Source organism: Schistocerca serialis, unplaced genomic scaffold, assembly GCF_023864345.2.
Source record: "Schistocerca serialis cubense isolate TAMUIC-IGC-003099 unplaced genomic scaffold, iqSchSeri2.2 HiC_scaffold_1468, whole genome shotgun sequence".
Taxonomy (NCBI): domain Eukaryota; kingdom Metazoa; phylum Arthropoda; class Insecta; order Orthoptera; family Acrididae; genus Schistocerca; species Schistocerca serialis.
In genome coordinates, this window is record NW_026047700.1 from 21,366 (window position 1) to 45,122 (window position 23,757).

Below are 23,757 nucleotides of genomic sequence, written 5' to 3' on the forward strand. Positions count from 1 at the left end.
CACGCAATCGCCGCTTTCCGTGGCACATTTGACGCAAAGCATGTCTTTCCACCTCGAAGGTGGCGCGGAGTGCGCGCTCGCCTCGGCGTCTCATAGGCGACTGCCGAACCAAGGTGAGGCGCACAACACAGCTGCTGGATGCACCGCCTGTCATTCGTTTGGTGCGTGCGGCCTCCGACACTGGCTGGCGACGCACCTTGTTCCTGTTATCCGGCGCGCGGCCGGGCGGCGGGGGGACTGCGCGCGGTGTCCTGCTGGACCGACGGAAGCTTCCTCACCTGCCTGACACGCGCCGCGCTTCCAGATATTTGCGTAATTTGCGCGGTGCATTCTCGCCTGTCCCCCCTTCCGTCCCGACTTGTCCCGACTTTGCTCGACTGCCGCTCGCTGCCGCTCGGGTCGCGGTCCATTTGACAGCACAAGCGCGAGAAACGTCTGCGGGAGGACAAATGAATCAATTTATGATTACAAATCGAATTTGGAGCTGTACGCCGCTGCAGAGCGATAGGCGCTATCGTATTTCGGAGCATACCGCCCGATTCGTACTGTTTTGTCGTTTTCAAAGACTTCCTGGCAAACTTGGTTAGCACATTCACCCTCAGACTGAGTTAGTTAGTGCAGTTTCGTTTCTTACGGCCGTTTAAAATGCTTAAGGAAGTCTGTTTGTCACAACAGAAAGGTGGTATGGAAAGAGGGCTGGCAGGAGTAGCGACTAAAAAGCGAAAAATGAACACAGCCAGAGTTCCCAGGCGCTCACCCTTCCGAGTACTAACGTTGCTGCTTCACTTCGGTGATCGGACGAGAACAGAAGATTTTATTTCTTCTTCTTCTTCTTCTTCTTCTTTTTTTTGTTTGTTTGTTTTTGTTTATTTACTTTGCGGACTTTAGCACCGCTACAAAACAGTAGGCCCTGACGTATTTCAAAACTCATCTGTCGATTCGTAGTGTGTTGTTATTTCCGAGGCGTTCTAGCACTCTTCTTTCGCACATTCTTGCTCAAACTGAGTTCATTACTGCAATTTCGTATCTTACGTTTGATACAGTAGTTTAAAATGCTTGTGGAAGCATCTTTGCCAACACCTGAAAGTTAGTATGAAAAGAGGGCTGGCAGGTGCAGCGACGTAAAAATGAAAAAATGAGATAGAGCCAACAGCACCCGGTGTTCCCAGGCGGTCACCCATCCAAGTACTAACCGGGCCCGATGTTGCTTAACTTCGGTGATCGGACGAGAACCGGTGTATTCAACATGGTATGGCCGTTGGCGTCCTTATACTGTAGCCGCGCCACAGAAGAAGCGTTCGCCTCTTCTCCCAACACACGCAATCGCCGCTTTCCGTGGCACATTTGACGCAAAGCATGTCTTTCCACCTCGAAGGTGGCGCGGAGTGCGCGCTCGCCTCGGCGTCTCATAGGCGACTGCCGAACCAAGGTGAGGCGCACAACACAGCTGCTGGATGCACCGCCTGTCATTCGTTTGGTGCGTGCGGCCTCCGACACTGGCTGGCGACGCACCTTGTTCCTGTTATCCGGCGCAGGGCTTGCGCGCGGCCGGGCGGCGGGGGGACTGCGCGCGGTGTCCTGCTGGACCGACGGAAGCTTTCTCACCTGCCTGACACGCGCCGCGCTTCCAGATATTTGCGTAATTTGCGCGGTGCATTCTCGCCTGTCCCCCCCTTCCGTCCCGACTTGTCCCGACTTTGCTCGACTGCCGCTCGCTGCCGCTCGGGTCGCGGTCCATTTGACAGCACAAGCGCGAGAAACGTCTGCGGGAGGACAAATGAATCAATGTATGATTACAAATCGAATTTGGAGCTGTACGCCGCTGCAGAGCGATAGGCGCTATCGTATTTCGGAGCATACCGCCCGATTCGTACTGTTTTGTCGTTTTCAAAGACTTCCTGGCAAACTTGGTTAGCACATTCTCCTTCAAACTGAGTTAGTTACTGCAGTTTCGTTTCTTACGACCGTTTAAAATGCTTAAGGAAGTCTCTTTGTCACAACAGAAAGGTAGTACGGAAAGAGGGCTGGCAGGAGTAGCGACTAAAAAGCGAAAAATGAACACAGCCAGAGTTCCCAGGCGCTCACCCTTCCGAGTACTAACGTTGCTGCTTCACTTCGGTGATCGGACGAGAACAGAAGATTTTATTTCTTCTTCTTCTTCTTCTTCTTCTTCTTTTTTTTGTTTGTTTGTTTTTGTTTATTTACTTTGCGGACTTTAGCACCGCTACAAAACAGTAGGCCCTGACGTATTTCAAAACTCATCTGTCGATTCGTAGTGTGTTGTTATTTCCGAGGCGTTCTAGCACTCTTCTTTCGCACATTCTTGCTCAAACTGAGTTCATTACTGCAATTTCGTATCTTACGTTTGATACAGTAGTTTAAAATGCTTGTGGAAGCATCTTTGCCAACACCTGAAAGTTAGTATGAAAAGAGGGCTGGCAGGTGCAGCGACGTAAAAATGAAAAAATGAGATAGAGCCAACAGCACCTTTTTTTTTTTTTTTGTAACCAAATATTTATTTCAGAAATAAGAAAGAAACAACAAAATAAATCATCTGCATGGTTGTGCACTACAGTTTTCAAATTAATTTTTTTTTTGTTCATCTTTTTATGGTATTTGTTACCCTTACTTATTTTGTAAGACATGCTGTCCATTTGGTAATTTTCCTTTCATTCTTTTCGTTTTTTAAGCACTTCGATAAGTTTTTCCTATATTCGTTACTGAGAGTAGTCCATTTTCCTTGCTATATGTTTATGTCCAAGTTTGTTGTGGCAAATACTGACACGACTGGCATTTCTCTGATGTCACAGAGTTATTCACTTGCAATGTGCATACAAACAAACAAAACAAAAAATGAGCATAGTTATTTAGATACTGATTACATTAAGTTATATACATTTAAATTACATATTGCATTTAGGCATGAAAGGATGGTAGAAACAAAGGAGGTCCGGTTTTAGTTCGGCGTTTAAGCATGCATCACATATTACTTACATGGAAAGACAGATCTGACAGTTGAAGGACGAAGGTGAAAGTAGAGATGAGTGCAAAGGTTTATTAGTACATCTTATGACTTTGTGGCACTTAGGAAGGGAAAGAACACTTTAATATGTGCCTGTTATCCGGTGGTGATTGGGAGGTTATAGCACTGAAACACTACACCCTAGGGTGTTCACACAGATAAAACACTTTCTTTTTCTTTTTGCTGCATTTCTTAAAACACTCTGGCGCACTTCTACTTTCACTTTCTTTTTGGATTTGTACTATTTCACTTTTATCACTGCACTGCACTGTCGAGGTTGCTGCGGTGCTGTGGGGAGGCTCGCTGGTGGTCGCGTGCCGCCGGGAAGACGTCGTCGATGGCTGCCTGCAGGGGTATCCGGAGGAAGTTCTGAAAGTTCTCGTCGTACCGCCTGTGCTGCTGCGCTTCCTTATGTTCCTCCCAGAGGTCCATCAGGAAGTCGACGTGATCCGTCTGCCGCTTCGTCACGATGGCGTGGCCTGTCATGCCGAGGATCCACAGGGTTGCCAGCCTTTTCGGCCTGGGAAATGGTTTGATGTCGGGCGCAGTGATGACTGTAGGTGTTATAGCTCGCTGGTCCGTTCTATTTATTTTTGCCACCATTCTCTGGCACGTTTCCCATATGCTGACCCCGTTTTTACATGTGAAGCGGTGCTCTAATGTGTCGACACAGTTGCAGGCTTCACATTTATCTGAATCTCTCAGTTTGATCCGGGCTAATTTTTCGTTTGTTGCTACCGTCCTGTTTACTATTCGGTACCAGCTCGCCTTCACGTGCTTTGGTAGCGTGGTTTCCGTGATGTTTTTCCATATTTGTGGCCAGTTGTGATTTGGGAACTTGTTTTCTATTCTGTTTCTGGCAGGCCTTCCCCTCAGCGCCTTGTATATTTTCCTCGCTGTCCTGTGACTGGGATTTGCCACGGTTGTCAATGCATAGCTCTTGTCTATGTAGTATTGTCTTACGTGGCAAATCTTATACGGGATGTGGCTCGTGTTTATTGGCGGTTCTTCAGATGCAGGTTTCATTCTTCTTATCAGTGCTGCTGTGATGCTTTCTGGGTTCTTCTCCTTGATTTCCAGCGTCCTTTTTAGTAGAAGCGCTGCACATTTCGTTCTTACTTCCACAAGACCGAGTCCTCCTTCCTCTATCGGTAACGAGCATGTTTCCTGCGCCACTTTGACGATTTCTCTTCGCCACAGGAGGTAGTATACGGCTCCCGTGATTGCCCTAGCTATTTCTTTGGGTAAGGTCAGGATCTGTGCCAGGTAGTAGGCTTTCGATAGGATCGTTGTGTTTATGAGGTCTATTCTTTGATGCAGGGTTAGTTGCCTGTTTGAATGCACTCTCGTGAGGCCTCGTATTACATGTAGTGCGTTCCTCCAGTTGTATGTTGCCATTTTTTGTGGACAAGGCTGCATGAAGATGCCGAGTACTTTGTGGTTCTCGACTACTTCATACCACTGACTCGCTGCATTTATCTGCTTATTCCCAATTGGCAGTAGCACTGTTTTCTTTTTGTTTATTTTTGCACCTGACGCTTCTTCAAAAGTGTGCAGTATTTCTTCCACCGTTTTTATTTCTTCACGTTGTTGGATGAAGATTCCCACGTCATCTGCATAGGCTACGCAAGCCTCTGTTTTGTCTTCCACCGTGTAGCCTGCTATGCTATTGGCGATCTTCTTCAATAGCGGGTCTAGTGCTACTGCAAAAAGGGCCATTGACAGGGGGCAGCCTTGCCTCACTGACCTGTTAAGCTCTATGTAGTTTGTTGTCCAGCCGTTTATGGCTATTCTGGATTTGCCATTCTTTAGTAGTTTTTCGACGATGCTGTTGAATTTTGGTCCGAATCCTAGTCTTCTTAACGTCTTCATTAAGTAGCTGTGATCGATCCTATCGAAAGCCTTGTTGAAGTCTACGGATATTATTGCTGCTGTATTCCTGTTGGTAGCTGCATGTGCTATCACGTCTCTATAGGTGGAGGTAGCGTTAAATATACTTCTACCTGGCACTGCACACGTCTGCCACGGACTTATTGTTTTGGTCATTGCAGTCTTCAAGTTGCTTGCGAGGCATTTGGCTATTAATTTATAATCGGCATTCAGGAGCGTGACGGGACGGTAGTCCTCTATTCTTCGGGCCTTTTTCTGTTTCGGTATGAGTATGATGGTCCCATCCGTGAGCTTGGCTGGTATCTCTGCTCCGCCTAAGATCTCATTTACCATCTCCGTCACTTTCCCTCCGATTATGTCCCAGTACTCGTTGTAAAACTCGGTCGGGATGCCGTCGGTGCCCGGTGATCTTCCTTTGGCACTGCTCTTGAGGACTGCTCTGACTTCATCTTCGTCGAAGGTCTCCGTCAGTTTTGTTCTGTCTGCCTCCGTTAGCATCCGTGTTGTGTTTTGCAGGATTTTTGTTACTGCTCGTTGTTTTATTTCTTCTTTTTGGAAGAGTTGTTCGAAGTACGTCTCTATGTGTCTTTTAATTTCTGGTTTTGTTTTGAGTGATCGCCCTTCGCCGTCGCACAGTTCCTTAATGGTCTTGCTCGCCGCCCTTTCCCTCTCCCTGTTGATGTGGTGCAGGGTAGCGGGCTCGTCCTCCACTTCGCCGTACGTTTTACTTCTTGTGATTACTCCCCTCAGTTGCTGTTTTTTGATCAGTAGCATTTTTGCTTTGATCCTCCTCACCCTAGGCAAGAAAGATTGGTCGTCTAACGGCGCATTTAAGGCATCTTTCAGGCACTGTTGATAAAAGTCGGCAGTGTTCCTTCTCCAGAACGCTTTTTCGGCGCAGAACCGAATTAGCAGTCTTCTCAGCGCTGGTTTCGTGCGCGTAATCCACCAGTCTATTGTGGTGCTGTGCTCTGCTCTCTTCGCCAAGCATTCTTGCCACGTGGCTGCTATCTCCTTTCTCAGAGCGACGTCTTGCAGGTGGTCGGTGTTAAGCTTCCAGGAGCTTCTTCCCGCCGCCGTCTTCTCTGTTTCCAAACGGATGCTGCACTCGTAGCAGGAGTGGTCGGAAAACATGACTGGACAGACCTCCACTCGCGATATTTTGTCTGCCAAATCTCTGCTTGCGTAAATTCTATCAAGTCTGCTTCTTCCGTTTCTGTAGAAGTATGTGAACTCTGTGAGTGCGGGATTTTTCACTCTCCACGAATCCTCCAGTTTTAAACGTTTAACAAGTTCTTGTAATTCGGCGCACACGTTTGCCACTGGGATCTGATCCTCTTGAGCGGTCACACAATTGAAGTCACCACCAATTATGATATTGTTGTTGTTGTGTAGGATGAGTTCACATATTTCTTCATTAAAGAAGTTGCTCCTGGCTCTCTTGTTGTTTGTGCCTGACGGTGCATATACGTTCACAACTAACGTGCCTTCTATTTGGATCGCAATTCCTCGGCCGTTTGATAACATCTTGGGTTCGTCAGTTTCTATTCCATGTCTGACCATTATCGCGGTGCCGCACCTCGATTCTGGGTCTATGTTTGTGTAGATGTCGAACCCCGGTATCCGTTCTATCGCCGTCGATGCCACTTCTTGCAAAAGCGCTACGTCTGCGGCTCTGTGTCTTAAGAACTGTGCAAGGGCGTCTATCTTTACTGCTGTAGTCATTTTATTTACGTTGCAAGTGATTATCTGGTATGAGTTTTTTGCCAGCCTAGTCATTTCTATTGCCCGTCAGAACTGTCGTCAGAGTCCGTGTGCTGCAGTTGTGGCCGGTCTGGCCCGCTTTGCCTCCTCTCCTGTGAGGAACTGGAATTTTGCCTTTTCCTTTCCTTTTTGGTTCCTGTTTTGTTTGCCGTTTTGTTTGTCGTTTCTGTGTCTTCTTCTGTGTTCCGTTGTTTCCCCTTGGCTTTTTCTCCGCTCCTCTTCTTGGAGGTGGTTGCGGCGACGTCATCTTCTTGGTTTAATTTCAGTATCTTTTTAAGTTGGTTCACGTTTTCTCTTATCTTCTGCTCGCGTGCCTGTTCGTGTGTGGCTGGAGTACCACTTTCATTTTCTGCTTTTTCAGTTTCCATCATTTCTATTTCTCGTTCTGGTTCTTTTTCCTTTCTCGCTTGCTTCGCCAGCGTTTTCTGTGTACGCGCCGTCTTGGGCTGTACTTGCTGTTCGGCCTCGTCCGAGCTGCCGTCGCTAATCTTCCTTTTGTCGGCGCTTCCGGGTGCTGGCCCGGCGGCCGGCTCGGGGCCGGGGGTAGCCGGGGCAGCGGACTGGGGCGCGGGTTCTGTGGCCTCCTCCTCCTCCTCCTCCATTGTGTCCTGCTCGGCTGTAGCGGCGGCGGGGCCCGCGGCGGCAGGCTCGTTGTCGTTACTGTCCTCTCCCTGTGGCTGCGGGGCAGCGTCCGCTATTCTCAGCGACGGAAAATCTGCGTTGAGATTCATCATCGCGCCTGCGTACGTATTCTCTCTAGGAAGCTGTACCGGCCGTTTTCGTGGGCAGTCGTTCCTCATGTGATCCGTGGCATGACAAATGGAACACGTCTGAGGTTGGCCTGTGTACGAGACGAAGCCTCTGTGCCCGCATACGTTGATGAACGACGGAATGTGTTTCCTTAGGTCCATTTTTACGGTGCGCACACCCGAGTCTACCTGAATGCGGTATGCACTCGACCACTTGTCTCTCGATATCCCGAAAACGTTTCCGTATAGTCTGCAGGTTTTTACAATTTCTTCGTCAGGGACTTCGAAAGGCAGATTGTATATTTTTATATTCCTGATTCCGTAACCAGAATGCTGGATCGTGACGTCACTTGTGGTTCCGTCCCTATGTTTGAACTTCCAGATGCCCCTGTTTAGATTTACTACTCTATCAATTTCCGCGGCGTTTCCGATTTTTACAAACAGTGTGTTCAAAATAAAGTCCAATTGTAGTCCCTCGATTTCCTCTACTGGTACTTTCACATCGTCAATGATCCAATTGTGAATTTCAAACGCGTTCGGTCTTTCACCATTCTTATCGAAAGTACACTGAATAGTGTCCCTCCTGTTTGTCGTTGATGCCATGTTTTCCAAAAATAACCGGTCAATAAAATAATGAACTTATACTCGCCAAAGCAGCGACGGCGGCGGCACGCTGTCCACCTCGGGCAGCGGGCAGCGGGCGCGGTGCGGGGACGGTCTCGTGGCCGGCCGGCGACGGCGGGACGGCCGGGAAAATCCTCTGCTACCTGCGACGCACAATAGCGAGCGGCACACGTGTTCACAGGCGGTCACCCATCCAAGTACTAACCGGGCCCGATGTTGCTTAACTTCGGTGATCGGACGAGAACCGGTGTATTCAACATGGTATGGCCGTTGGCGTCCTTATACTGTAGCCGCGCCACAGAAGAAGCGTTCGCCTCTTCTCCCAACACACGCAATCGCCGCTTTCCGTGGCACATTTGACGCAAAGCATGTCTTTCCACCTCGAAGGTGGCGCGGAGTGCGCGCTCGCCTCGGCGTCTCATAGGCGACTGCCGAACCAAGGTGAGGCGCACAACACAGCTGCTGGATGCACCGCCTGTCATTCGTTTGGTGCGTGCGGCCTCCGACACTGGCTGGCGACGCACCTTGTTCCTGTTATCCGGCGCAGGGCTTGCGCGCGGCCGGGCGGCGGGGGGACTGCGCGCGGTGTCCTGCTGGACCGACGGAAGCTTTCTCACCTGCCTGACACGCGCCGCGCTTCCAGATATTTGCGTAATTTGCGCGGTGCATTCTCGCCTGTCCCCCCCTTCCGTCCCGACTTGTCCCGACTTTGCTCGACTGCCGCTCGCTGCCGCTCGGGTCGCGGTCCATTTGACAGCACAAGCGCGAGAAACGTCTGCGGGAGGACAAATGAATCAATGTATGATTACAAATCGAATTTGGAGCTGTACGCCGCTGCAGAGCGATAGGCGCTATCGTATTTCGGAGCATACCGCCCGATTCGTACTGTTTTGTCGTTTTCAAAGACTTCCTGGCAAACTTGGTTAGCACATTCTCCTTCAAACTGAGTTAGTTACTGCAGTTTCGTTTCTTACGACCGTTTAAAATGCTTAAGGAAGTCTCTTTGTCACAACAGAAAGGTAGTACGGAAAGAGGGCTGGCAGGAGTAGCGACTAAAAAGCGAAAAATGAACACAGCCAGAGTTCCCAGGCGCTCACCCTTCCGAGTACTAACGTTGCTGCTTCACTTCGGTGATCGGACGAGAACAGAAGATTTTATTTCTTCTTCTTCTTCTTCTTCTTTTTTTTGTTTGTTTGTTTTTGTTTATTTACTTTGCGGACTTTAGCACCGCTACAAAACAGTAGGCCCTGACGTATTTCAAAACTCATCTGTCGATTCGTAGTGTGTTGTTATTTCCGAGGCGTTCTAGCACTCTTCTTTCGCACATTCTTGCTCAAACTGAGTTCATTACTGCAATTTCGTATCTTACGTTTGATACAGTAGTTTAAAATGCTTGTGGAAGCATCTTTGCCAACACCTGAAAGTTAGTATGAAAAGAGGGCTGGCAGGTGCAGCGACGTAAAAATGAAAAAATGAGATAGAGCCAACAGCACCCGGTGTTCCCAGGCGGTCACCCATCCAAGTACTAACCGGGCCCGATGTTGCTTAACTTCGGTGATCGGACGAGAACCGGTGTATTCAACATGGTATGGCCGTTGGCGTCCTTATACTGTAGCCGCGCCACAGAAGAAGCGTTCGCCTCTTCTCCCAACACACGCAATCGCCGCTTTCCGTGGCACATTTGACGCAAAGCATGTCTTTCCACCTCGAAGGTGGCGCGGAGTGCGCGCTCGCCTCGGCGTCTCATAGGCGACTGCCGAACCAAGGTGAGGCGCACAACACAGCTGCTGGATGCACCGCCTGTCATTCGTTTGGTGCGTGCGGCCTCCGACACTGGCTGGCGACGCACCTTGTTCCTGTTATCCGGCGCAGGGCTTGCGCGCGGCCGGGCGGCGGGGGGACTGCGCGCGGTGTCCTGCTGGACCGACGGAAGCTTTCTCACCTGCCTGACACGCGCCGCGCTTCCAGATATTTGCGTAATTTGCGCGGTGCATTCTCGCCTGTCCCCCCCTTCCGTCCCGACTTGTCCCGACTTTGCTCGACTGCCGCTCGCTGCCGCTCGGGTCGCGGTCCATTTGACAGCACAAGCGCGAGAAACGTCTGCGGGAGGACAAATGAATCAATGTATGATTACAAATCGAATTTGGAGCTGTACGCCGCTGCAGAGCGATAGGCGCTATCGTATTTCGGAGCATACCGCCCGATTCGTACTGTTTTGTCGTTTTCAAAGACTTCCTGGCAAACTTGGTTAGCACATTCTCCTTCAAACTGAGTTAGTTACTGCAGTTTCGTTTCTTACGACCGTTTAAAATGCTTAAGGAAGTCTCTTTGTCACAACAGAAAGGTAGTACGGAAAGAGGGCTGGCAGGAGTAGCGACTAAAAAGCGAAAAATGAACACAGCCAGAGTTCCCAGGCGCTCACCCTTCCGAGTACTAACGTTGCTGCTTCACTTCGGTGATCGGACGAGAACAGAAGATTTTATTTCTTCTTCTTCTTCTTCTTCTTTTTTTTGTTTGTTTGTTTTTGTTTATTTACTTTGCGGACTTTAGCACCGCTACAAAACAGTAGGCCCTGACGTATTTCAAAACTCATCTGTCGATTCGTAGTGTGTTGTTATTTCCGAGGCGTTCTAGCACTCTTCTTTCGCACATTCTTGCTCAAACTGAGTTCATTACTGCAATTTCGTATCTTACGTTTGATACAGTAGTTTAAAATGCTTGTGGAAGCATCTTTGCCAACACCTGAAAGTTAGTATGAAAAGAGGGCTGGCAGGTGCAGCGACGTAAAAATGAAAAAATGAGATAGAGCCAACAGCACCCGGTGTTCCCAGGCGGTCACCCATCCAAGTACTAACCGGGCCCGATGTTGCTTAACTTCGGTGATCGGACGAGAACCGGTGTATTCAACATGGTATGGCCGTTGGCGTCCTTATACTGTAGCCGCGCCACAGAAGAAGCGTTCGCCTCTTCTCCCAACACACGCAATCGCCGCTTTCCGTGGCACATTTGACGCAAAGCATGTCTTTCCACCTCGAAGGTGGCGCGGAGTGCGCGCTCGCCTCGGCGTCTCATAGGCGACTGCCGAACCAAGGTGAGGCGCACAACACAGCTGCTGGATGCACCGCCTGTCATTCGTTTGGTGCGTGCGGCCTCCGACACTGGCTGGCGACGCACCTTGTTCCTGTTATCCGGCGCAGGGCTTGCGCGCGGCCGGGCGGCGGGGGGACTGCGCGCGGTGTCCTGCTGGACCGACGGAAGCTTTCTCACCTGCCTGACACGCGCCGCGCTTCCAGATATTTGCGTAATTTGCGCGGTGCATTCTCGCCTGTCCCCCCCTTCCGTCCCGACTTGTCCCGACTTTGCTCGACTGCCGCTCGCTGCCGCTCGGGTCGCGGTCCATTTGACAGCACAAGCGCGAGAAACGTCTGCGGGAGGACAAATGAATCAATGTATGATTACAAATCGAATTTGGAGCTGTACGCCGCTGCAGAGCGATAGGCGCTATCGTATTTCGGAGCATACCGCCCGATTCGTACTGTTTTGTCGTTTTCAAAGACTTCCTGGCAAACTTGGTTAGCACATTCTCCTTCAAACTGAGTTAGTTACTGCAGTTTCGTTTCTTACGACCGTTTAAAATGCTTAAGGAAGTCTCTTTGTCACAACAGAAAGGTAGTACGGAAAGAGGGCTGGCAGGAGTAGCGACTAAAAAGCGAAAAATGAACACAGCCAGAGTTCCCAGGCGCTCACCCTTCCGAGTACTAACGTTGCTGCTTCACTTCGGTGATCGGACGAGAACAGAAGATTTTATTTCTTCTTCTTCTTCTTCTTCTTTTTTTTGTTTGTTTGTTTTTGTTTATTTACTTTGCGGACTTTAGCACCGCTACAAAACAGTAGGCCCTGACGTATTTCAAAACTCATCTGTCGATTCGTAGTGTGTTGTTATTTCCGAGGCGTTCTAGCACTCTTCTTTCGCACATTCTTGCTCAAACTGAGTTCATTACTGCAATTTCGTATCTTACGTTTGATACAGTAGTTTAAAATGCTTGTGGAAGCATCTTTGCCAACACCTGAAAGTTAGTATGAAAAGAGGGCTGGCAGGTGCAGCGACGTAAAAATGAAAAAATGAGATAGAGCCAACAGCACCCGGTGTTCCCAGGCGGTCACCCATCCAAGTACTAACCGGGCCCGATGTTGCTTAACTTCGGTGATCGGACGAGAACCGGTGTATTCAACATGGTATGGCCGTTGGCGTCCTTATACTGTAGCCGCGCCACAGAAGAAGCGTTCGCCTCTTCTCCCAACACACGCAATCGCCGCTTTCCGTGGCACATTTGACGCAAAGCATGTCTTTCCACCTCGAAGGTGGCGCGGAGTGCGCGCTCGCCTCGGCGTCTCATAGGCGACTGCCGAACCAAGGTGAGGCGCACAACACAGCTGCTGGATGCACCGCCTGTCATTCGTTTGGTGCGTGCGGCCTCCGACACTGGCTGGCGACGCACCTTGTTCCTGTTATCCGGCGCAGGGCTTGCGCGCGGCCGGGCGGCGGGGGGACTGCGCGCGGTGTCCTGCTGGACCGACGGAAGCTTTCTCACCTGCCTGACACGCGCCGCGCTTCCAGATATTTGCGTAATTTGCGCGGTGCATTCTCGCCTGTCCCCCCCTTCCGTCCCGACTTGTCCCGACTTTGCTCGACTGCCGCTCGCTGCCGCTCGGGTCGCGGTCCATTTGACAGCACAAGCGCGAGAAACGTCTGCGGGAGGACAAATGAATCAATGTATGATTACAAATCGAATTTGGAGCTGTACGCCGCTGCAGAGCGATAGGCGCTATCGTATTTCGGAGCATACCGCCCGATTCGTACTGTTTTGTCGTTTTCAAAGACTTCCTGGCAAACTTGGTTAGCACATTCTCCTTCAAACTGAGTTAGTTACTGCAGTTTCGTTTCTTACGACCGTTTAAAATGCTTAAGGAAGTCTCTTTGTCACAACAGAAAGGTAGTACGGAAAGAGGGCTGGCAGGAGTAGCGACTAAAAAGCGAAAAATGAACACAGCCAGAGTTCCCAGGCGCTCACCCTTCCGAGTACTAACGTTGCTGCTTCACTTCGGTGATCGGACGAGAACAGAAGATTTTATTTCTTCTTCTTCTTCTTCTTCTTTTTTTTGTTTGTTTGTTTTTGTTTATTTACTTTGCGGACTTTAGCACCGCTACAAAACAGTAGGCCCTGACGTATTTCAAAACTCATCTGTCGATTCGTAGTGTGTTGTTATTTCCGAGGCGTTCTAGCACTCTTCTTTCGCACATTCTTGCTCAAACTGAGTTCATTACTGCAATTTCGTATCTTACGTTTGATACAGTAGTTTAAAATGCTTGTGGAAGCATCTTTGCCAACACCTGAAAGTTAGTATGAAAAGAGGGCTGGCAGGTGCAGCGACGTAAAAATGAAAAAATGAGATAGAGCCAACAGCACCCGGTGTTCCCAGGCGGTCACCCATCCAAGTACTAACCGGGCCCGATGTTGCTTAACTTCGGTGATCGGACGAGAACCGGTGTATTCAACATGGTATGGCCGTTGGCGTCCTTATACTGTAGCCGCGCCACAGAAGAAGCGTTCGCCTCTTCTCCCAACACACGCAATCGCCGCTTTCCGTGGCACATTTGACGCAAAGCATGTCTTTCCACCTCGAAGGTGGCGCGGAGTGCGCGCTCGCCTCGGCGTCTCATAGGCGACTGCCGAACCAAGGTGAGGCGCACAACACAGCTGCTGGATGCACCGCCTGTCATTCGTTTGGTGCGTGCGGCCTCCGACACTGGCTGGCGACGCACCTTGTTCCTGTTATCCGGCGCAGGGCTTGCGCGCGGCCGGGCGGCGGGGGGACTGCGCGCGGTGTCCTGCTGGACCGACGGAAGCTTTCTCACCTGCCTGACACGCGCCGCGCTTCCAGATATTTGCGTAATTTGCGCGGTGCATTCTCGCCTGTCCCCCCCTTCCGTCCCGACTTGTCCCGACTTTGCTCGACTGCCGCTCGCTGCCGCTCGGGTCGCGGTCCATTTGACAGCACAAGCGCGAGAAACGTCTGCGGGAGGACAAATGAATCAATGTATGATTACAAATCGAATTTGGAGCTGTACGCCGCTGCAGAGCGATAGGCGCTATCGTATTTCGGAGCATACCGCCCGATTCGTACTGTTTTGTCGTTTTCAAAGACTTCCTGGCAAACTTGGTTAGCACATTCTCCTTCAAACTGAGTTAGTTACTGCAGTTTCGTTTCTTACGACCGTTTAAAATGCTTAAGGAAGTCTCTTTGTCACAACAGAAAGGTAGTACGGAAAGAGGGCTGGCAGGAGTAGCGACTAAAAAGCGAAAAATGAACACAGCCAGAGTTCCCAGGCGCTCACCCTTCCGAGTACTAACGTTGCTGCTTCACTTCGGTGATCGGACGAGAACAGAAGATTTTATTTCTTCTTCTTCTTCTTCTTCTTTTTTTTGTTTGTTTGTTTTTGTTTATTTACTTTGCGGACTTTAGCACCGCTACAAAACAGTAGGCCCTGACGTATTTCAAAACTCATCTGTCGATTCGTAGTGTGTTGTTATTTCCGAGGCGTTCTAGCACTCTTCTTTCGCACATTCTTGCTCAAACTGAGTTCATTACTGCAATTTCGTATCTTACGTTTGATACAGTAGTTTAAAATGCTTGTGGAAGCATCTTTGCCAACACCTGAAAGTTAGTATGAAAAGAGGGCTGGCAGGTGCAGCGACGTAAAAATGAAAAAATGAGATAGAGCCAACAGCACCCGGTGTTCCCAGGCGGTCACCCATCCAAGTACTAACCGGGCCCGATGTTGCTTAACTTCGGTGATCGGACGAGAACCGGTGTATTCAACATGGTATGGCCGTTGGCGTCCTTATACTGTAGCCGCGCCACAGAAGAAGCGTTCGCCTCTTCTCCCAACACACGCAATCGCCGCTTTCCGTGGCACATTTGACGCAAAGCATGTCTTTCCACCTCGAAGGTGGCGCGGAGTGCGCGCTCGCCTCGGCGTCTCATAGGCGACTGCCGAACCAAGGTGAGGCGCACAACACAGCTGCTGGATGCACCGCCTGTCATTCGTTTGGTGCGTGCGGCCTCCGACACTGGCTGGCGACGCACCTTGTTCCTGTTATCCGGCGCAGGGCTTGCGCGCGGCCGGGCGGCGGGGGGACTGCGCGCGGTGTCCTGCTGGACCGACGGAAGCTTTCTCACCTGCCTGACACGCGCCGCGCTTCCAGATATTTGCGTAATTTGCGCGGTGCATTCTCGCCTGTCCCCCCCTTCCGTCCCGACTTGTCCCGACTTTGCTCGACTGCCGCTCGCTGCCGCTCGGGTCGCGGTCCATTTGACAGCACAAGCGCGAGAAACGTCTGCGGGAGGACAAATGAATCAATGTATGATTACAAATCGAATTTGGAGCTGTACGCCGCTGCAGAGCGATAGGCGCTATCGTATTTCGGAGCATACCGCCCGATTCGTACTGTTTTGTCGTTTTCAAAGACTTCCTGGCAAACTTGGTTAGCACATTCTCCTTCAAACTGAGTTAGTTACTGCAGTTTCGTTTCTTACGACCGTTTAAAATGCTTAAGGAAGTCTCTTTGTCACAACAGAAAGGTAGTACGGAAAGAGGGCTGGCAGGAGTAGCGACTAAAAAGCGAAAAATGAACACAGCCAGAGTTCCCAGGCGCTCACCCTTCCGAGTACTAACGTTGCTGCTTCACTTCGGTGATCGGACGAGAACAGAAGATTTTATTTCTTCTTCTTCTTCTTCTTCTTTTTTTTGTTTGTTTGTTTTTGTTTATTTACTTTGCGGACTTTAGCACCGCTACAAAACAGTAGGCCCTGACGTATTTCAAAACTCATCTGTCGATTCGTAGTGTGTTGTTATTTCCGAGGCGTTCTAGCACTCTTCTTTCGCACATTCTTGCTCAAACTGAGTTCATTACTGCAATTTCGTATCTTACGTTTGATACAGTAGTTTTAAAATGCTTGTGGAAGCATCTTTGCCAACACCTGAAAGTTAGTATGAAAAGAGGGCTGGCAGGTGCAGCGACGTAAAAATGAAAAAATGAGATAGAGCCAACAGCACCCGGTGTTCCCAGGCGGTCACCCATCCAAGTACTAACCGGGCCCGATGTTGCTTAACTTCGGTGATCGGACGAGAACCGGTGTATTCAACATGGTATGGCCGTTGGCGTCCTTATACTGTAGCCGCGCCACAGAAGAAGCGTTCGCCTCTTCTCCCAACACACGCAATCGCCGCTTTCCGTGGCACATTTGACGCAAAGCATGTCTTTCCACCTCGAAGGTGGCGCGGAGTGCGCGCTCGCCTCGGCGTCTCATAGGCGACTGCCGAACCAAGGTGAGGCGCACAACACAGCTGCTGGATGCACCGCCTGTCATTCGTTTGGTGCGTGCGGCCTCCGACACTGGCTGGCGACGCACCTTGTTCCTGTTATCCGGCGCAGGGCTTGCGCGCGGCCGGGCGGCGGGGGGACTGCGCGCGGTGTCCTGCTGGACCGACGGAAGCTTTCTCACCTGCCTGACACGCGCCGCGCTTCCAGATATTTGCGTAATTTGCGCGGTGCATTCTCGCCTGTCCCCCCCCTTCCGTCCCGACTTGTCCCGACTTTGCTCGACTGCCGCTCGCTGCCGCTCGGGTCGCGGTCCATTTGACAGCACAAGCGCGAGAAACGTCTGCGGGAGGACAAATGAATCAATGTATGATTACAAATCGAATTTGGAGCTGTACGCCGCTGCAGAGCGATAGGCGCTATCGTATTTCGGAGCATACCGCCCGATTCGTACTGTTTTGTCGTTTTCAAAGACTTCCTGGCAAACTTGGTTAGCACATTCTCCTTCAAACTGAGTTAGTTACTGCAGTTTCGTTTCTTACGACCGTTTAAAATGCTTAAGGAAGTCTCTTTGTCACAACAGAAAGGTAGTACGGAAAGAGGGCTGGCAGGAGTAGCGACTAAAAAGCGAAAAATGAACACAGCCAGAGTTCCCAGGCGCTCACCCTTCCGAGTACTAACGTTGCTGCTTCACTTCGGTGATCGGACGAGAACAGAAGATTTTATTTCTTCTTCTTCTTCTTCTTCTTTTTTTTGTTTGTTTGTTTTTGTTTATTTACTTTGCGGACTTTAGCACCGCTACAAAACAGTAGGCCCTGACGTATTTCAAAACTCATCTGTCGATTCGTAGTGTGTTGTTATTTCCGAGGCGTTCTAGCACTCTTCTTTCGCACATTCTTGCTCAAACTGAGTTCATTACTGCAATTTCGTATCTTACGTTTGATACAGTAGTTTAAAATGCTTGTGGAAGCATCTTTGCCAACACCTGAAAGTTAGTATGAAAAGAGGGCTGGCAGGTGCAGCGACGTAAAAATGAAAAAATGAGATAGAGCCAACAGCACCCGGTGTTCCCAGGCGGTCACCCATCCAAGTACTAACCGGGCCCGATGTTGCTTAACTTCGGTGATCGGACGAGAACCGGTGTATTCAACATGGTATGGCCGTTGGCGTCCTTATACTGTAGCCGCGCCACAGAAGAAGCGTTCGCCTCTTCTCCCAACACACGCAATCGCCGCTTTCCGTGGCACATTTGACGCAAAGCATGTCTTTCCACCTCGAAGGTGGCGCGGAGTGCGCGCTCGCCTCGGCGTCTCATAGGCGACTGCCGAACCAAGGTGAGGCGCACAACACAGCTGCTGGATGCACCGCCTGTCATTCGTTTGGTGCGTGCGGCCTCCGACACTGGCTGGCGACGCACCTTGTTCCTGTTATCCGGCGCAGGGCTTGCGCGCGGCCGGGCGGCGGGGGGACTGCGCGCGGTGTCCTGCTGGACCGACGGAAGCTTTCTCACCTGCCTGACACGCGCCGCGCTTCCAGATATTTGCGTAATTTGCGCGGTGCATTCTCGCCTGTCCCCCCCTTCCGTCCCGACTTGTCCCGACTTTGCTCGACTGCCGCTCGCTGCCGCTCGGGTCGCGGTCCATTTGACAGCACAAGCGCGAGAAACGTCTGCGGGAGGACAAATGAATCAATGTATGATTACAAATCGAATTTGGAGCTGTACGCCGCTGCAGAGCGATAGGCGCTATCGTATTTCGGAGCATACCGCCCGATTCGTACTGTTTTGTCGTTTTCAAAGACTTCCTGGCAAACTTGGTTAGCACATTCTCCTTCAAACTGAGTTAGTTACTGCAGTTTCGTTTCTTACGACCGTTTAAAATGCTTAAGGAAGTCTCTTTGTCACAACAGAAAGGTAGTACGGAAAGAGGGCTGGCAGGAGTAGCGACTAAAAAGCGAAAAATGAACACAGCCAGAGTTCCCAGGCGCTCACCCTTCCGAGTACTAACGTTGCTGCTTCACTTCGGTGATCGGACGAGAACAGAAGATTTTATTTCTTCTTCTTCTTCTTCTTCTTCTTCTTCTTTTTTTGTTTGTTTGTTTTTGTTTATTTACTTTGCGGACTTTAGCACCGCTACAAAACAGTAGGCCCTGACGTATTTCAAAACTCATCTGTCGATTCGTAGTGTGTTGTTATTTCCGAGGCGTTCTAGCACTCTTCTTTCGCACATTCTTGCTCAAACTGAGTTCATTACTGCAATTTCGTATCTTACGTTTGATACAGTAGTTTAAAATGCTTGTGGAAGCATCTTTGCCAACACCTGAAAGTTAGTATGAAAAGAGGGCTGGCAGGTGCAGCGACGTAAAAATGAAAAAATGAGATAGAGCCAACAGCACCCGGTGTTCCCAGGCGGTCACCCATCCAAGTACTAACCGGGCCCGATGTTGCTTAACTTCGGTGATCGGACGAGAACCGGTGTATTCAACATGGTATGGCCGTTGGCGTCCTTATACTGTAGCCGCGCCACAGAAGAAGCGTTCGCCTCTTCTCCCAACACACGCAATCGCCGCTTTCCGTGGCACATTTGACGCAAAGCATGTCTTTCCACCTCGAAGGTGGCGCGGAGTGCGCGCTCGCCTCGGCGTCTCATAGGCGACTGCCGAACCAAGGTGAGGCGCACAACACAGCTGCTGGATGCACCGCCTGTCATTCGTTTGGTGCGTGCGGCCTCCGACACTGGGCTGGCGACGCACCTTGTTCCTGTTATCCGGCGCAGGGCTTGCGCGCGGCCGGGCGGCGGGGGGACTGCGCGCGGTGTCCTGCTGGACCGACGGAAGCTTTCTCACCTGCCTGACACGCGCCGCGCTTCCAGATATTTGCGTAATTTGCGCGGTGCATTCTCGCCTGTCCCCCCCTTCCGTCCCGACTTGTCCCGACTTTGCTCGACTGCCGCTCGCTGCCGCTCGGGTCGCGGTCCATTTGACAGCACAAGCGCGAGAAACGTCTGCGGGAGGACAAATGAATCAATGTATGATTACAAATCGAATTTGGAGCTGTACGCCGCTGCAGAGCGATAGGCGCTATCGTATTTCGGAGCATACCGCCCGATTCGTACTGTTTTGTCGTTTTCAAAGACTTCCTGGCAAACTTGGTTAGCACATTCTCCTTCAAACTGAGTTAGTTACTGCAGTTTCGTTTCTTACGACCGTTTAAAATGCTTAAGGAAGTCCTCTTTGTCACAACAGAAAGGTAGTACGGAAAGAGGGCTGGCAGGAGTAGCGACTAAAAAGCGAAAAATGAACACAGCCAGAGTTCCCAGGCGCTCACCCTTCCGAGTACTAACGTTGCTGCTTCACTTCGGTGATCGGACGAGAACAGAAGATTTTATTTCTTCTTCTTCTTCTTCTTCTTCTTCTTCTTTTTTTTGTTTGTTTGTTTTTGTTTATTTACTTTGCGGACTTTAGCACCGCTACAAAACAGTAGGCCCTGACGTATTTCAAAACTCATCTGTCGATTCGTAGTGTGTTGTTATTTCCGAGGCGTTCTAGCACTCTTCTTTCGCACATTCTTGCTCAAACTGAGTTCATTACTGCAATTTCGTATCTTACGTTTGATACAGTAGTTTAAAATGCTTGTGGAAGCATCTTTGCCAACACCTGAAAGTTAGTATGAAAAGAGGGCTGGCAGGTGCAGCGACGTAAAAATGAAAAAATGAGATAGAGCCAACAGCACCCGGTGTTCCCAGGCGGTCACCCATCCAAGTACTAACCGGGCCCGATGTTGCTTAACTTCGGTGATCGGACGAGAACCGGTGTATTCAACATGGTATGGCCGTTGGCGTCCTTATACTGTAGCCGCGCCACAGAAGAAGCGTTCGCCTCTTCTCCCAACACACGCAATCGCCGCTTTCCGTGGCACATTTGACGCAAAGCATGTCTTTCCACCTCGAAGGTGGCGCGGAGTGCGCGCTCGCCTCGGCGTCTCATAGGCGACTGCCGAACCAAGGTGAGGCGCACAACACAGCTGCTGGATGCACCGCCTGTCATTCGTTTGGTGCGTGCGGCCTCCGACACTGGCTGGCGACGCACCTTGTTCCTGTTATCCGGCGCAGGGCTTGCGCGCGGCCGGGCGGCGGGGGGACTGCGCGCGGTGTCCTGCTGGACCGACGGAAGCTTTCTCACCTGCCTGACACGCGCCGCGCTTCCAGATATTTGCGTAATTTGCGCGGTGCATTCTCGCCTGTCCCCCCCTTCCGTCCCGACTTGTCCCGACTTTGCTCGACTGCCGCTCGCTGCCGCTCGGGTCGCGGTCCATTTGACAGCACAAGCGCGAGAAACGTCTGCGGGAGGACAAATGAATCAATGTATGATTACAAATCGAATTTGGAGCTGTACGCCGCTGCAGAGCGATAGGCGCTATCGTATTTCGGAGCATACCGCCCGATTCGTACTGTTTTGTCGTTTTCAAAGACTTCCTGGCAAACTTGGTTAGCACATTCTCCTTCAAACTGAGTTAGTTACTGCAGTTTCGTTTCTTACGACCGTTTAAAATGCTTAAGGAAGTCTCTTTGTCACAACAGAAAGGTAGTACGGAAAGAGGGCTGGCAGGAGTAGCGACTAAAAAGCGAAAAATGAACACAGCCAGAGTTCCCAGGCGCTCACCCTTCCGAGTACTAACGTTGCTGCTTCACTTCGGTGATCGGACGAGAACAGAAGATTTTATTTCTTCTTCTTCTTCTTCTTCTTCTTCTTCTTTTTTTGTTTGTTTGTTTTTGTTTATTTACTTTGCGGACTTTAGCACCGCTACAAAACAGTAGGCCCTGACGTATTTCAAAACTCATCTGTCGATTCGTAGTGTGTTGTTATTTCCGAGGCGTTCTAGCACTCTTCTTTCGCACATTCTTGCTCAAACTGAGTTCATTACTGCAATTTCGTATCTTACGTTTGATACAGTAGTTTAAAATGCTTGTGGAAGCATCTTTGCCAACACCTGAAAGTTAGTATGAAAAGAGGGCTGGCAGGTGCAGCGACGTAAAAATGAAAAAATGAGATAGAGCCAACAGCACCCGGTGTTCCCAGGCGGTCACCCATCCAAGTACTAACCGGGCCCGATGTTGCTTAACTTCGGTGATCGGACGAGAACCGGTGTATTCAACATGGTATGGCCGTTGGCGTCCTTATACTGTAGCCGCGCCACAGAAGAAGCGTTCGCCTCTTCTCCCAACACACGCAATCGCCGCTTTCCGTGGCACATTTGACGCAAAGCATGTCTTTCCACCTCGAAGGTGGCGCGGAGTGCGCGCTCGCCTCGGCGTCTCATAGGCGACTGCCGAACCAAGGTGAGGCGCACAACACAGCTGCTGGATGCACCGCCTGTCATTCGTTTGGTGCGTGCGGCCTCCGACACTGGCTGGCGACGCACCTTGTTCCTGTTATCCGGCGCAGGGCTTGCGCGCGGCCGGGCGGGCGGGGGGACTGCGCGCGGTGTCCTGCTGGACCGACGGAAGCTTTCTCACCTGCCTGACACGCGCCGCGCTTCCAGATATTTGCGTAATTTGCGCGGTGCATTCTCGCCTGTCCCCCCCTTCCGTCCCGACTTGTCCCGACTTTGCTCGACTGCCGCTCGCTGCCGCTCGGGTCGCGGTCCATTTGACAGCACAAGCGCGAGAAACGTCTGCGGGAGGACAAATGAATCAATGTATGATTACAAATCGAATTTGGAGCTGTACGCCGCTGCAGAGCGATAGGCGCTATCGTATTTCGGAGCATACCGCCCGATTCGTACTGTTTTGTCGTTTTCAAAGACTTCCTGGCAAACTTGGTTAGCACATTCTCCTTCAAACTGAGTTAGTTACTGCAGTTTCGTTTCTTACGACCGTTTAAAATGCTTAAGGAAGTCTCTTTGTCACAACAGAAAGGTAGTACGGAAAGAGGGCTGGCAGGAGTAGCGACTAAAAAGCGAAAAATGAACACAGCCAGAGTTCCCAGGCGCTCACCCTTCCGAGTACTAACGTTGCTGCTTCACTTCGGTGATCGGACGAGAACAGAAGATTTTATTTCTTCTTCTTCTTCTTCTTCTTCTTCTTCTTTTTTTTGTTTGTTTGTTTTTGTTTATTTACTTTGCGGACTTTAGCACCGCTACAAAACAGTAGGCCCTGACGTATTTCAAAACTCATCTGTCGATTCGTAGTGTGTTGTTATTTCCGAGGCGTTCTAGCACTCTTCTTTCGCACATTCTTGCTCAAACTGAGTTCATTACTGCAATTTCGTATCTTACGTTTGATACAGTAGTTTAAAATGCTTGTGGAAGCATCTTTGCCAACACCTGAAAGTTAGTATGAAAAGAGGGCTGGCAGGTGCAGCGACGTAAAAATGAAAAAATGAGATAGAGCCAACAGCACCCGGTGTTCCCAGGCGGTCACCCATCCAAGTACTAACCGGGCCCGATGTTGCTTAACTTCGGTGATCGGACGAGAACCGGTGTATTCAACATGGTATGGCCGTTGGCGTCCTTATACTGTAGCCGCGCCACAGAAGAAGCGTTCGCCCTCTTCTCCCAACACACGCAATCGCCGCTTTCCGTGGCACATTTGACGCAAAGCATGTCTTTCCACCTCGAAGGTGGCGCGGAGTGCGCGCTCGCCTCGGCGTCTCATAGGCGACTGCCGAACCAAGGTGAGGCGCACAACACAGCTGCTGGATGCACCGCCTGTCATTCGTTTGGTGCGTGCGGCCTCCGACACTGGCTGGCGACGCACCTTGTTCCTGTTATCCGGCGCAGGGCTTGCGCGCGGCCGGGCGGCGGGGGGGACTGCGCGCGGTGTCCTGCTGGACCGACGGAAGCTTTCTCACCTGCCTGACACGCGCCGCGCTTCCAGATATTTGCGTAATTTGCGCGGTGCATTCTCGCCTGTCCCCCCCTTCCGTCCCGACTTGTCCCGACTTTGCTCGACTGCCGCTCGCTGCCGCTCGGGTCGCGGTCCATTTGACAGCACAAGCGCGAGAAACGTCTGCGGGAGGACAAATGAATCAATGTATGATTACAAATCGAATTTGGAGCTGTACGCCGCTGCAGAGCGATAGGCGCTATCGTATTTCGGAGCATACCGGCCCGATTCGTACTGTTTTGTCGTTTTCAAAGACTTCCTGGCAAACTTGGTTAGCACATTCTCCTTCAAACTGAGTTAGTTACTGCAGTTTCGTTTCTTACGACCGTTTAAAATGCTTAAGGAAGTCTCTTTGTCACAACAGAAAGGTAGTACGGAAAGAGGGCTGGCAGGAGTAGCGACTAAAAAGCGAAAAATGAACACAGCCAGAGTTCCCAGGC

General features: G+C 50.7%; 1 protein-coding gene and 13 non-coding genes across 14 annotated transcripts; all 14 read right to left on the reverse strand.

Moving 5' to 3' along the window:
* Positions 1 to 1,144: 1,144 nt before the first annotated feature.
* LOC126443364 (5S ribosomal RNA) lies at positions 1,145 to 1,263 on the reverse strand. The gene has a single exon (XR_007581856.1). It is a non-coding gene; the product is annotated as a 5S ribosomal RNA (ribosomal RNA).
* A 5,430-nt stretch (positions 1,264 to 6,693) lies between these two features.
* LOC126443363 (brain acid soluble protein 1-like) lies at positions 6,694 to 7,410 on the reverse strand. The gene has a single exon (XM_050090950.1). It carries the CDS (start codon positions 7,408 to 7,410, stop codon positions 6,694 to 6,696), a length of 717 nt encoding a protein of 238 aa, XP_049946907.1.
* A 796-nt stretch (positions 7,411 to 8,206) lies between these two features.
* On the reverse strand, positions 8,207 to 8,324 carry LOC126443373 (5S ribosomal RNA). Its single transcript, XR_007581864.1, has one exon. It is a non-coding gene; the product is annotated as a 5S ribosomal RNA (ribosomal RNA).
* A 1,206-nt stretch (positions 8,325 to 9,530) lies between these two features.
* On the reverse strand, positions 9,531 to 9,649 carry LOC126443374 (5S ribosomal RNA). The gene has a single exon (XR_007581865.1). It is a non-coding gene; the product is annotated as a 5S ribosomal RNA (ribosomal RNA).
* A 1,206-nt stretch (positions 9,650 to 10,855) lies between these two features.
* On the reverse strand, positions 10,856 to 10,974 carry LOC126443375 (5S ribosomal RNA). Its single transcript, XR_007581866.1, has one exon. It is a non-coding gene; the product is annotated as a 5S ribosomal RNA (ribosomal RNA).
* A 1,206-nt stretch (positions 10,975 to 12,180) lies between these two features.
* LOC126443377 (5S ribosomal RNA) lies at positions 12,181 to 12,299 on the reverse strand. The gene has a single exon (XR_007581867.1). It is a non-coding gene; the product is annotated as a 5S ribosomal RNA (ribosomal RNA).
* Positions 12,300 to 13,505: 1,206 nt separating this feature from the next.
* LOC126443378 (5S ribosomal RNA) lies at positions 13,506 to 13,624 on the reverse strand. Its single transcript, XR_007581868.1, has one exon. It is a non-coding gene; the product is annotated as a 5S ribosomal RNA (ribosomal RNA).
* Positions 13,625 to 14,830: 1,206 nt separating this feature from the next.
* On the reverse strand, positions 14,831 to 14,949 carry LOC126443366 (5S ribosomal RNA). The gene has a single exon (XR_007581857.1). It is a non-coding gene; the product is annotated as a 5S ribosomal RNA (ribosomal RNA).
* Positions 14,950 to 16,156: 1,207 nt separating this feature from the next.
* On the reverse strand, positions 16,157 to 16,275 carry LOC126443367 (5S ribosomal RNA). Its single transcript, XR_007581858.1, has one exon. It is a non-coding gene; the product is annotated as a 5S ribosomal RNA (ribosomal RNA).
* Positions 16,276 to 17,482: 1,207 nt separating this feature from the next.
* On the reverse strand, positions 17,483 to 17,601 carry LOC126443368 (5S ribosomal RNA). The gene has a single exon (XR_007581859.1). It is a non-coding gene; the product is annotated as a 5S ribosomal RNA (ribosomal RNA).
* Positions 17,602 to 18,815: 1,214 nt separating this feature from the next.
* On the reverse strand, positions 18,816 to 18,934 carry LOC126443369 (5S ribosomal RNA). The gene has a single exon (XR_007581860.1). It is a non-coding gene; the product is annotated as a 5S ribosomal RNA (ribosomal RNA).
* Positions 18,935 to 20,151: 1,217 nt separating this feature from the next.
* Positions 20,152 to 20,270, reverse strand: LOC126443370 (5S ribosomal RNA). The gene has a single exon (XR_007581861.1). It is a non-coding gene; the product is annotated as a 5S ribosomal RNA (ribosomal RNA).
* A 1,214-nt stretch (positions 20,271 to 21,484) lies between these two features.
* On the reverse strand, positions 21,485 to 21,603 carry LOC126443371 (5S ribosomal RNA). Its single transcript, XR_007581862.1, has one exon. It is a non-coding gene; the product is annotated as a 5S ribosomal RNA (ribosomal RNA).
* Positions 21,604 to 22,819: 1,216 nt separating this feature from the next.
* Positions 22,820 to 22,938, reverse strand: LOC126443372 (5S ribosomal RNA). Its single transcript, XR_007581863.1, has one exon. It is a non-coding gene; the product is annotated as a 5S ribosomal RNA (ribosomal RNA).
* Positions 22,939 to 23,757: the final 819 nt, after the last annotated feature.

Coding starts and splice junctions, on each gene's coding strand:
- LOC126443363 (XM_050090950.1), bottom strand. CDS start 7,410: ATGATGAATCTCAACGCAGATTTTCCGTCGCTGAGAATAGCGGACGCT.